Raw genomic sequence first — 13,177 nt, 5'->3', positions numbered from 1 at the left:
CCACTCCTCATCCTCCCAGTTCTTTCTGCTGTGTATTTCTCCTCCATGCACCAAAACATGATGGATTTGCAGAGATTGGTGAGAGGAGAAACCATAGGGGCAACTGGAGTTTAAAAGAGCTAAAAGGGAAGAGTCAGTGCATGTGCTAAAGGGAATAACTGGATACAGCCATCCATCAAAAAGGAGATCACTCACAGCAAGACAGAAATGAAAAGTCACCATGACTATTTTACATTGAAAATATTTTGTCTTGAAAAAATACTGTGATCTTTCGTAATGAGTCTTGCAGAGATCTTCATTCCCTGAGGCTTTTTAAGCTTTCTCTGATTCTCAAAGACCAGCTGCTGACATAGAAGTCAGGCCATGGGACTAGGACATCACTGACAACAGCACTGTATTTAGCATATGGTTTACACTGAGGCGCTGCACATGGGACAAAGGCAGGGTTGTTTGCTTTTTTGAATCTGAATTTCCATCACTCAAAAGGACTCTTTTAGCCCTCTGAAGAGCCAAGCAAGGCATTTGGGTAGAATCCACTAAAAAAAACCATGCAGAGAAAGGGGTAAGACTGAAAGAAACCAGCCATTTGAATGTGTTAACGTTGCTCACTTCATAGAGAAATTCACTTGAGTGTTAGACCAGTGAATACACAGAATTTCAAACAATCATTCCTAAGGAATTATCCCTCTCCCCTAAATATAAGCTATAATCAAATAAAGATTTCTGCCATCCCTGAAATAACATTCCACAAGAGAGATTTCAGAGTAACTGTATGTTCATAACATGTGCCTTGCTTTGTGTTTTTGTTATGCAACAGATATCACCAGATGGCTTGGGGCCTCTCTTGTCACCTTCATGAACTGATTATTTTCCAAGCCAAAACACAAAATTTGTTCTGCTGTATTAAAATAAATAAGTAAGTCAATGAGTGTGACCATCAGTACATATTTCAAGTCCTAACTGGGAACTTGTTCAACAGTCCACTGTAGATAAACAGCAAAGCAAGCCAGTCATCCTTTACTCTCGATTAGTTATACACTGAAAAATCTCAAAGCAACATGATATTGTGTCAAAGCCCCACAGGCCTTCAGACCTCACTCAGGCTTCCACAAACAAGGTTTTCAAAGGACTCTGGTACAACCCCTGCCCTCCCAGTCTAACATTTGCAGGTGCCATTTTACAGTAGTGCACAGCTTGTGGGCAACACCTGCTGTAACAGCCAATACTCATATTTAATGTCAACTACAAAGAAATCTTAATGTTCATACAGACCCCGCAGAAGAAAACGAGAATGTTTTGTTCAGCTGTGAAGTTGTTGCTTGTACTGATGTCACAGTAGAAGAAACAGCTGTAACTGTTTTTACTGCCCCTTGTCCTGCAAGTTACAAGAACAACAAATAAATATACTTTTTATTTTTTTTTTAGTAAATATATTTTAATAAACAGAGCACCCTGTCATACATCTATTAGAAAAGCAGGGATTAGCTTGCATGCAGACTCTGTAATTTAATAAATTTCAAATAAAAAGGAAGTGCTATCAAATTCAGGAGCTGACATTTTCAATAAACCAAAATTTAAGAAGTATTTGCCAAGTCAAATATGATTCCTAGTTATTTTTACTGCTTCTTACCCCTGGCTAAGAGGCAACCTACATCCACGGATTAAAGGCAATAGACCAACAGAGATGGATTTCAGACATTTATGCAAGAGGCTTATAAAACCATGTCCAATGCAAGCATTATTATCTAATACACATTAAAAATCAATTGCTTCCTTCCTCTAATGTTTCCTTCTTTCCCTGTTAAGTTGCAAGCTGAGCATTCCTTTCTTTAGAAGCTTCCCAACTCTATGAGACTGATCCCTGTGTCTGAACTGGCTCTGAAGTTGGTCCTACAGCTCAAAGCTCAATAGATCCTGCACAGGAATTAGAACAAGCTTGTTCAAGTACTCCTATAATGCTGTGTGTCTAAAAACTAAATTAGCACATTGAAAATGTTTAAAACCAGCAGGATTTTGATGCTTTAAAAACAAAAGAACTGCTTTTAATTTGCTGTCAAATCACAGCCTTGTGGAAGATGTGCTTTTAGCATTTCCTGATAAGAGTCACAAGTCCTGAGTGCACTCTGAGCGTCACTGAATTCTAGATGCAGGAACAGACAAAACACAGGGAGTACAGAAAACCACTTTCCTGCACTTCTGTACCTTCCTTTTACAAATTCTCCCCCTCAAGACTGGCACAGCAACCTCTCAGTGGAGGCAAATCTTTTCTCCTCAGTGTCCTCATTCTCTGGACTGTGCACCCTGACATGTTGCAAGAGACATCCAGGCCTTAGAGACAACCTACCTGAGATCTTGTTGCCAGATGATGTTGGAGCAGCTGTGGATGCCATAGGAGAGGGTGCACACACAGAGGAAGGAGGAACCTGGCCCTTCATGGAGCCTGCCAGAGGTGTCTAAAAACACAGCACCACTTCAGGTCAGTGCAGTCTGTCCATTAACAAAGGTTCTTCTGACATTGGTTTGCTATTATCAGTGTCATGCAGTGACTTAAGAAAAAAACAGAGGTGGGTGACTGAAGCACTTAGGAGAGCTTTGCAATCTTGGGCCCATTATGTCTTGACACTTAAATACAGGGTCAGTTCTCAGCCTTTTCAACAGGCCAGCAAGCCTCTGTGGGAAGAAGCTCAATGATTCCAGAGGACAAAGACTGCTGCACTGGGTTTTTTTAATGCATAGCTATAAAACCCAGTAGCTTGTCAACCATTAAGCAATATTTTCAGTAGAATAACAGGGTAAGTAAAGAACTTTCTCCCTTGATTGCCTGTAATTTTCTTCTTTTGATGTGAAATTTATTTTTATCTACCTAATACAGGTTCCTTTGCTGTTAGCTGCAACCCTCACTGCAGCAAAGCTGGGGCCATTAGAAATCTGCATGTTTTCACAAGTGAGAAAAGGCAAGACATAACATAGATATGCCTGGCATCACACTGTCGAGGTCCCAGATACAGAAATGGTTTGTTGAGAATGCAGGACAAGATGTGCAAATTAAACCCCCAAACTCTGCTGAGCATGCCCAGGGAAGTATTCCACAGGGAAAGGGCTCTATATCAAAATACCTGTTTAGCTTGATTTGTAGCAACAGTTGCCAAAACTTGATGGACTGCCTGGGCTGCAGAGTGAGGTACGGATGATCTTAAAAAGAAAAATTAAACAATTATATGAATAACAAATCTGAAAGAGGATTTCCTCTCCTCTCCAAAAGCACAGCTCCCAGAAGCCTTGAACAAGAGCCGCTATTAAAGATTCCACACACAACTCCAAACGAACAAATCTGATTAGAGAATAAACCTCTTAAATGAATCAGCCACATTTAACAAAGGAAGTCTGTAAATGTGTTTAAACCTCTGGACTTAAATGATCAAGTCTTCTCTAGACACTCTTGTCTCTGAAGAGAGTCAGGGCTTTCTATTTCACAGGGAGTTGATGAAAAATCAGCAGGTAAGGGGATTACAATTTTATGCCTAGTGGATAACAAATTTAAGCAGCTTTCTTCACAATGTGGAGTCCAGACACGTACACTCAATGCTCAGAAATGCTGAGTAAGGAGACAAAGTTGGGAGACAAAGTTGGGAGGGGGTGGAGGGAGCATTTCCTGTCTTTGAAGTGTACTACGAACATTGACAAAATCATGGCAAGAACTATGATAAAATTAACCTGTATTCTAAATTGGAGGTATGGTATTTTTGACCATGAAATAAAACCCCCCAGATCATTGCTGCAGAATGGCAGCATCTCATGGGGTGCAGCATCTGACCTTGGCACTGTGGGGCACTAACATATCAAATCACTGTAACTTGGGAACAGCCAACCAGTTTTAGCATCTCCTCAAGTCTGTGGCCCACCAGGTTCAGAAGCTTCACTGGCCAATACCAGAAGATTTCAGAAGCTTAAATTCAACCATGATTGTAGTTTCTTGGTGGCAAAGCCCAGCTTTCTTCCCCAGGCAGGTTCTCCCCATCTTGACTGAGACCCAAAGTTCCCTAAGGCAAAAACCAATCTCTGACTGAGGCCACAAATCCCAGACAGTGAGCAAATTTGGCCATCCAAAGTTATCTGTCTGCTAAAGCATGAGGATTTCCAAACTGCATTTACTGGTTGGTCAGTTGCAGGCAAATTCACAGGAATTTTCTACCATATTCCAAATTGGAGGAAGAGGATACATACATGAAACATTTTGCATGGCCATTCGGTCTTGGATATGGTTTTGTCCCTTAAACAGCTTTGCTGTACTAGAAAGTCCTTCCTTCCTTCCAGCAATAAGTACTCTCCCTCTACATTGCACGACCTGGATTTGCCCTCTGCCCAAAGCAGAAGTATAGCAAACGGAAAACTTCCAGATTAACACTGGAAAAAGTTGATGTTGGGATGGTGCAGCTGTAGATTTCAAGCTTACACTGAACAAAGAAGAAAATAACAGAAAGTCTGTGAAACTCATGAGAGGATGGGACTTGATCTCAAGATCACTTAACAATGGTGTGAAAATGCTAGGTTTGACTTCAGTCGTGGAGAAGGGAATTTTTTTGCACTGAAAACTATGTATTAGTAACTAGACTGGGACCACCAACACACCCAGTCACAGGCCACTGAACAACTGATAACAACTGAAAAATCATTCCTGCTAAACAACTGAAGAGTATGCTGTGGCAGCAAAAGGGAGCCAGGATATCTGAAGTAGCAAAAACTGGTGAATTAACTTTGCTGGGTGAATGCTTCTCATTTTAGTGCTGAATTTGACTGGCAAGCATGGTTCATTTGGGTAGAATTTTTAGAAAGTACATTTCTATGAGGTCAGCTATAAAGTAAGACTGTAGAAAGCCTCCAAGATATCAAGCTAGCTGGTTCTCTACAAATTAGAGAGATCAATCAATACTGCCAGTCTAAAACTACTTGAAAGTAAGACAAGCCTTTAACTACAGTTCAAGTGAAAACCAATCTCATTACATATTGCTCACTCACAACCTTCTCTATGCACAGCCAGTACTTTCTACTGTTTTCATCATAGTTCTGATGAAACAGAGGGTGCAAAACTCTTCCTGGTCACAACACTACTTTAAGCCAAAAAATTCCCAAGTAGAGCTGTCTGCAAATTTGACTTTCAAAAGATGTAGCAATTCCCCTCTCCATTCCAGTTTATCACTTTTTGGAAGAAATAAAACAGCAGAAAGCACCCAAGCTGTTTCTCAGTTAAAACACAACAGAAATCATGAAGTAAATGTCAAGGTCAGCAGTTGAGTACCGCTGTGAGACTGTTCTCTTTTTGAAAAGCTGAATCAAAGGAGTCTCACCTTTTTTCTTTGACAGTGAAGAGTACACACAAATGTGTGAATGCCAGTGGTGATACAACAACAGCAATTGCTCCAGGAGCTGCAAGTACAGCTCACAGTTCTATGGATAAAGCATTTGCAACTCCATATGAACTTCTAATCAGAGATATGTGGTGAATTTATCCCTCTTCATGCTGTAAGCCCAACTTTGAACAGACTTTTCAGTAGTGTGCCCTTGCCTCCCCAGCCCAGAACTGGCCATGCACTGCCCTGGTCTAAAGTAACAGCAGAACTTCAAGGAAAGACACTTTCAAGGTCATCACAATGACAGGGAAAAAGGATAGTCCTAGGCTGGTGACAGAGGCTGGTGATAAGGCAGAAATCTCTGGAATGAGCTGAGCTGGCTGCTGTCTGCAGGAAGCAGGGTAGGGAAGCCAAATGTTACAGCTAACTCACAAGAAATGGTAACAAATTCAAGGCTAAATACCAGAAGTCAAGGTTCATAGTTTACTCATGAGGAAGAGCCCTGCAGCTCAGTCATGTTTGAAACTGAGTGACCCCTAGTGACACCCAACCCTTAAGTCAAAATTCTGATGTCAAAACATCTGAGACAAGTTTCCAGAAAAGCCAGAGCACAGTTCTCCCTCCCTTCAGGGGGTGAATCTGGGAACAGACAGAAGAGGGATAACTCCAGAGAAGATTCTCTCTGCAAAGGATGACAGAGTAGAAGGAAAACATCCGGACAGCCTGAAGTTACAGACCACACTCAGTGACAGAGGGCTGCAATCCTCTCACTGAAAAAGGCAGAACAGAGGTGATTGTTCTGATTGGAGAGATATCAGGGCCAAATTTCATATTAGCAGTGAAATCACTGAATCCCAAAATGAGAGGATGCACATAAATGCTTTTCACAGACAAATGGAGAAGGATGTTAATACTGGTCTCATCATTTGTTCAGGACAAGCCATTAGCAAATCCTTGAATGACCTGCAAAGATCTTTCTTCTTTCTTTCAATCCACAAACCCAATACTCTTGTCTAAATGCACCCACTTTAAGTCTTACACAGCCAGACTCAGTAAAACACTGCTACTGCTCCCCACTGGCAGATGTGCTCCAGTGCAAATGCTACCAGAAAGAAGGGCAGCACTCACTCACCCTATGACTGCAGAGACTGCTGGAGTCAGTCCACCAGATTTCAGTTCTCGAACATTCACCACCTGAGGAACATTCTTCAGAGTGGATTCAGTCAAGGAGGTGCTCACAGCTTTAAGGAACAGAAAAAAAAAAAAAAAAAAAAAAAAAGAGGGGGAAAAAAATGTAAAGACAAACTCCATATTAATAATTTCATTTCAATCAATATGGCCTGAATAATTCCAAAAAGATCCATCTGAGATTCCAAAACATATACAGTGCACCTGGCCTGAAACATTTGGAACCTCAGACCTCATTAAGGACAAAAGAAGTGGTACATTTTTTGTTGCTTGCTGACCAAATCTAATTATTATGAACAGTCTTTCCTACATTGTAGCATCTTCTGTTAAGTGAAATGGGACTTTCTCATTTTGTACTAGCAGCTTACAGGAAAAAGGAAGACAAAGGAACACTGGATAGCTCAGAGGTGCAACAACTACAGATGTATGCCACATTTTGTTTGATGATCTCCTCCTCTGAGAGCACTAAATCCCTGTGAAAGCCACATTCAGCTGCTCAGAGGTCACTTGGGCAATTAGCCATCCTTTTACCTGGGGACTGGTTAGCAGCCATCTGCCTCTGCAGAGCTGCAGCAGCAGCAGCTGCTTGTGGTGCTGGAACAGTGACAGTGGGAGCAGGGGCCCCGTGTTTCACAGTCTTTGTTGCAAGCATTGTACTGTCTGCCCCTTGTGGGATGATTCTGTTTGAAGATGCAGGCACTGAAAAAAAAAAAAACAAACAAATTAACAGAAGTATTAGTTAAATGTTACTCTGTAAATCAGGGAGTCTTTGAAAGCCTTCGATGAACTGCAGTTCCTTTAAGTACACAGTTTCCTTCTGACAGGAGTGGTGTGCAGGCCATTTAAACAATCAACACAGTCTGTCCCTGGCAGACTTTGGTATATCTCAAGGAATTTAGTAAGTCTCAATAGATGTCATTTCAGTGCATTAGAGGACTTTTAGTTGGCTGTAACAGACACTTCTGCTGACACCTTATTTTTCTCTCTGGCTGCAGAGATTAAAGAAACCTCTCCTGCACAAGAAAAACTCAGCGTATGCAAATGCAGTTCTTACTGAGACTTGCTGGGCTCAGAACTCCTAACCTTGGCCATATCAACCAAGTGCAGTAGTACTCCAGTTTATTAGTCTTTGGGCAATATTTTAGGTCACTGAAATCTGAAAGAACCAGGCTATCACAAAAACACAACCAGTGAGTCAAGGTGTTTTAGTGCTTTTAGCTCAAGTTCATGAGGTTAAAAAGCCACTCTGTTACTGCTCCTGGGAACCTGGCAGTGTAAATCTGTATCCTGCAATCTCATTTCTCCAGGGCCTGAAGCCCTGGCAATGGACAATACAGTAGTTAAAGCTACCCACAAGACCACACTGAGAGGAGACACTGCAAACACTACGCACACAAAGTACCCAGGGAGAGGTGCTGCTTCCCAAAGGACGGAGACTGAGCCATCAAACCAGGCTGGATCGAGGGAGTTCGGACCACAGGAGCATGACGAGGGACTTGGACTGGGGCAGCCTCTTCCTCCTGGTCCACTGCTTGGGAATCATCATTCTCCAGCGACTGGGAAACTGAGGATGTTGAGCTGACTTCATCCAAATCTTCATAATATCTCGTGGACAAGAAGGCAGATCGGGACAGACTTGCTGCAACATCAACAACAAAATTCAGTATTAAGTTGAGGGAACCATCCAGTGTAGCAGCCATGACAATTTAGGATGGTCTCCTATTGGCTTGTTTTACTCCTGCATTGACAGGATTTGACTTCTTAACTGCCTGGAAAGGCAGCCTTCAACCAGACAGCAACTGAAGGCAAGTCCCCCTGAGAGCAGATGGGAGAACAGGAGAGGAGAAACAGGGGTTGAGCAGTCAAAAGCCAATTTCAGGTCTCAGTCTCACAGCAAGTAAGTCACCCTCCTGGAAAGCATATCAGACTTCTGTGATCAATAAAGGTTTACCTGGAGCTGTAGACCTAATTGGTGGAGTTTTCCTCTTGGCTAGAAAATTCCTCAACTGTGCCTGCTTCACTGGGGATAACTTAGCTGGAAAATGGAAGACAGTTATTAGTCTACAGTCAAACTGCAAGTCAAGAAAAAAAGTAATTCACATTTATGGCCTGAATGCCAGGAAGAAATAATAAATTACCAGGTGCTTTGGGCAGAGGTTTGGCATGTGATTTCAAAGTAGTTTTCATCAAATCGTTGCGCAGGCTTTCAAGGTCACTGTCAAAACTGGGACAAGGCAGAGCAGTGAAAAAACATCAGCAGCAGAAAGAAACCAACCAAAGCAAAAAACAAAAGTGGACCAAAGTAGCCACTAGAACCACTACCATATCTGGAAGAACAATTGGCTCCTCTAGATACTGTGTGATGCATTTTTAACTATTTTGAAAACTTCAAGAGCCATTCACTTCTTCCCCTGAAGTCAGACATACAACCAGCAGTATCTCAGTCTGGAGGCTCTATTATCCCATTTACTACCCTTAATCTTTAAGGGGAAATTTCTGCTAAGCATTAAACTGTCCAAGAACACAATCAATGAGCTTCTCTATTACCTGGGCATGGTTTAGTACAACCTTTAGGACATCCTGTCCTCCCACACCACATCCACAAAACATCCTTTTCTGGAGGATGCACCCTTGCACATTGCTAGAGGCAAGAGAGAAGGAGGAATTAACGTTCCACATACCTCTGAGCACTGTTTAGAGATGTCTCACTGGGAACACTCCACTGAGATGTCTGGTTGTAGAGGCGGAGCTGCTGCAGGCTGTTCACCAGGTGGTTCAGTCTCTTCCTCTGCTGGTTGATGATTTCTCGGTTATTTGCCAGGGTGTTGAACAAAGTCTCTCGCTCAGGGACTATCAGGCGCCTGCAGAGATCAGATCAAGAGGCAGGGATAAGGACCATTCTGTGCATCTGGGTCACAGGCAGGCAAGAAAACACCAATGGTTAAGTCGTTCTGGCTACTGAAACTCGAGGAGGTCAAACACCAAAGCAGTTCAGCTCATTTCAAATACAGAATTCTCCTTTGAATATGCTGCCAGTTTATTAATTTAGCTTATTTGCTTCAAGATGTTACATCTATTAGAAAGGTTTCATTAGGTGCCATCAGTGAGTTTCCACAAAACTTATGGTTTGCTTCTACAAGCACTATTTGCACTGTACACACACAGTGAGCTTGTAACATGTACAAAGCCAAAGTCTGTCTGAACCTCTGGCTCCCATCACGTATCTGAACCAAGATTTACTCCCAGATCCCTCAAAAAAGATGATACTGTTAAAAAGAAAAAAGTCTTTGTCTGTGGATTATAGACTAATTCCCAATTCACTGATGTAGCTCTGTACTCCAGTTTCAATTACTTACTTCTGCTTTCTCTTCTGTTCCAGGTGCCGGTCCCACTCCAAATCCAGAACATCATTCACATCCTGAACAGCAAATTTCACGTACTGGTGCAAGCGCCGGATTTCCTGCCATGCAAAATAAAGTGAGTCTTAAATTCACTTCAGAAATCTCAGTTTCAGTTGAAGATGATGAAGACTCTTTGGGCTCATTCAGTCCAAGCTATAGAGTATTTGCCAGTATTTCTGCCTGGAAAGTTTTACCAGCACAACAGAACATGGTGAAAACTTATGTAACAATGAAAGGGGTACACACAGGGTTTAGCCTGGACATTTCACTTCAGCTCTCAACTAAGAGTAATATCCATAATATTTGCAAAACACTGTCAGGTCTTTACAAAAAGGATTTTACAAACACCAGGCATTATACAAAACAGTCCTTATTTCAAATGTCACTTCCAGAACATGAGTCATTTGGTCCCATCTTACAACATTGAAACTTCTAACAATTATAAGTGATCAAAGCTTTGCAGGCTACTCACATGGCCCTAGAACATTAGCATTCACAGACTATGATTCATGAAAGCACTCACAAATCACACCACCCACGTTAAGGCTAGAAAATAATTTGACTTTATAGGTAGGAAAAAAAAAAAAAAAAAAAAAAAAAAGGCAGCAAGGACAAAGAGTAAAGTGACTTATCCACGACCACACAGCTGCACAACTGCAGCAGCTACACCAGACACCTCTGACCCCCAAACTCTGCTCCCTAAACAAACCCAGAGCTCAGTCTCATTCCTGTGATCCCTGCAGCCTGGCACAGCATGGCCATGACTTGAACTCCAACCTTGCAAAATGGGAATGGGAACTGCAGTTGGCATCAGCTCATCTCAACAGAATGTTCACCTAAATCCAATGAAGCAGCCAAGGAACACAGCCTAGGAAGAATCCCACTGCAAATGCTTTCAAGACACAGCATGGAATTCTGGTGGGACATCTCCAACCTGAAAGCAAATCCAGTCCTGCTGTGGACTTAGTGTTAAACACTGCCAAGCCCAGGTTTCCTTTCTCCAGCACCTACGTGGCAGCAACTCTGGATACCACATGGATACAGCTGGACATCAGAAAAGTCTCAGGGTCTTGAAAACTTCATTGAAAACTAAGACACAAAGCTGCCTAAGGGAGCTTTTATCACTCAGGAGAATGGGGATGATGCAGACTGAGCAAAATTTCAGAGTCAGCACAGAGCTTTCTCAAAGCAAACTTTCACAAAGTTGACCCAAAAGCTCTCTCTTTCCGTTCCAATCCACTTCCACTTCTCTCCCACTGTGTTATTCTTTCCTCATGGTCCTTTCCCTACACAGTGAAACACATACTTGAAGATTATCATCTCTCTGAACTCGCAAGCGTAAGCTTTAAATGTCACAGAGACAAGCTGGACATCAAAGTAGGCATGCAATTAAGACTGTGAATCAATCAACAGAATCCAGGTGAAGATCAGATATCAGACCTAAAAGAAATTACTTTGTGTCAGCTGATTTCTAATGACTGCATGCATGGCCTTGATACTTACTGCCACAAAGATGACATTCAATTATGCCTTCAACCTGCCAGTCAAACCTCTTGAGGGTAACTTATCAGTGTATAAAAGACCAAGTATCATTTGTAGGGCACATTCACTCTATTTTGCTTAGGGTTAAATAGCCTTCATCACCAGAGCTGTAACAAAAAGTGCTTCACCCCTACTTTCTTTCTTGTCTTTGAAAGCCTCTTTATGTACTGCTGGTTATTTTCCTTTGTGCCCCAGCTTTTAGAATATCATTAAGCTTTATGCTCCACCATCCATGAAATTAACCACACAATTCCGTAAGTCATAATAAATCATCAAATTGTTCCATAAGGCACTTGCTAAAGATAAAAATAATTCCAAGAACTCTTCTATAAAGTGTAGAAAAAAACATTCTTTTAACTGAAATCCCTGAGCAAACACTACAGGCTGAGAAGGAACAGGATGTCAAGAGTCACATTCTAAGATTAGAATACACTTAGATCTCAGGTGAACTATATGCCTTCAGAAGGAGTTTTGAATCATCACTGCAAATGGCAACAACAGAGAGGAGCTTCAGGAGAGGATTTCCAGCATCTCTTGCAAACTCATGGAAACCAAAGCTCACCACACATTTACTAGACTTTTTACTGAAACAGCAAATGTTTAGGGCAGAACAACAATGCTGGGGACTTGCACACACAAGCCTAAGTTTTATTTTATTTAAAGCTCTCTAGCAGAAGTTGGCTGACATGATTCATACCTGAAGCTGTGCTTCACTCTTGGGATCCAAAGGTTTCTTATAGAGCAAGTGTAAATACCCCGAGCTACGATTCTGTTCGTTTTGTTCTTTAGCCTCTTCCACCCCTGCAAACCCCTCCAGCAGGGTTGTCTTCAGAATACTGATATCTCCGTGAAGTGACTGCAAAGTGAAATACAACAGATGGGACAAGGTTCAGAGTAGCATTTTCTACTGCCATGTCTAGCACAAGGGCTTCTGCAAGCATCTGCCTGAAAGCACAAAGGCAAATGTCACCCCCTCATTAACACAGCAGAGTCAGATGTTCCATCTACAGTTCAGCTGTAGCAGGATAAGGAGCAACATCAGGTGAGGAAGAGTCACTGCTGGTTCACAGTTTGAAGACATTCTGCTCACCTCTGTTGTCTCTTTAATTTCCAAGAGGAAGGTGTGAAGATCCTCTGACTCAGTTCTCAACATCTTCATTTCCTCTGGAGTTCCAACTTGGAAACAGGCTTTGGAAGTCCGGGCCTTCAGCTCCTCCATCTCCTTTTGAAAATGTGCAATCTGCAAAGCCAAGCGGAAGAAAGGGCAGCCACTGAAAACACAGCAGGGTCTGGAACAAATGTCTCAGCTCTTGGATCATGCCTCAACTACACCATAAACACTGGTCACTTTGCAGCCAAAGCAGGAAATTCTTCTTGAACATTAACAGGAAAGAATACTCTAGCTTCTCAACACAGTGACTGAACAGGACACGCAAATAAAAACTACAAACCAGGCTGATCATCTTAGCAAAAATTTCCATTCTGATTCCTAAACTACTTACAGCCACTATCAAAACACAGCTGAACTGAAGTGTTCGTGTGGCATTATGAAGAAAACTGTTTGAAAATCTCACCTCTTCCCTGATTCCTGCTATGACAGGGTCTGACTCCTTCCACTGGTGGGTCTGTTTCTCCAAAGTTGTGCTGGGGAGTGCTGATTTGCCCTGGGGGAAAAAAAAAAGACAAAACCAATAAATA

At 42.0% G+C, this 13,177-nt stretch overlaps 1 protein-coding gene across 1 annotated transcript in view; it reads right to left on the bottom strand.

Annotated features, from left to right (window-relative positions):
• The window catches only part of NUP214 (nucleoporin 214), a 38,776-nt gene that overhangs the window by 14,086 nt on the left and 11,513 nt on the right, over positions 1 to 13,177 (bottom strand). The window contains exons 15-27 of the mRNA XM_066332776.1: positions 13,054 to 13,143; positions 12,570 to 12,719; positions 12,177 to 12,335; positions 9,893 to 9,996; positions 9,218 to 9,397; positions 8,675 to 8,760; positions 8,488 to 8,571; positions 7,939 to 8,175; positions 7,068 to 7,235; positions 6,481 to 6,589; positions 3,117 to 3,192; positions 2,345 to 2,453; positions 1,273 to 1,375 (exon numbers count right to left, since the gene is read on the bottom strand). Coding sequence (XP_066188873.1) covers positions 1,273 to 1,375; positions 2,345 to 2,453; positions 3,117 to 3,192; positions 6,481 to 6,589; positions 7,068 to 7,235; positions 7,939 to 8,175; positions 8,488 to 8,571; positions 8,675 to 8,760; positions 9,218 to 9,397; positions 9,893 to 9,996; positions 12,177 to 12,335; positions 12,570 to 12,719; positions 13,054 to 13,143 — 1,655 coding nt within the window. The remainder of the gene's footprint in view (positions 1 to 1,272; positions 1,376 to 2,344; positions 2,454 to 3,116; positions 3,193 to 6,480; positions 6,590 to 7,067; positions 7,236 to 7,938; positions 8,176 to 8,487; positions 8,572 to 8,674; positions 8,761 to 9,217; positions 9,398 to 9,892; positions 9,997 to 12,176; positions 12,336 to 12,569; positions 12,720 to 13,053; positions 13,144 to 13,177) is intronic.

This window comes from Sylvia atricapilla, chromosome 19 (assembly GCF_009819655.1).
Source record: "Sylvia atricapilla isolate bSylAtr1 chromosome 19, bSylAtr1.pri, whole genome shotgun sequence".
NCBI classification, from domain to species: domain Eukaryota; kingdom Metazoa; phylum Chordata; class Aves; order Passeriformes; family Sylviidae; genus Sylvia; species Sylvia atricapilla.
This window is presented reverse-complemented; position numbering and strand designations above follow the sequence as displayed.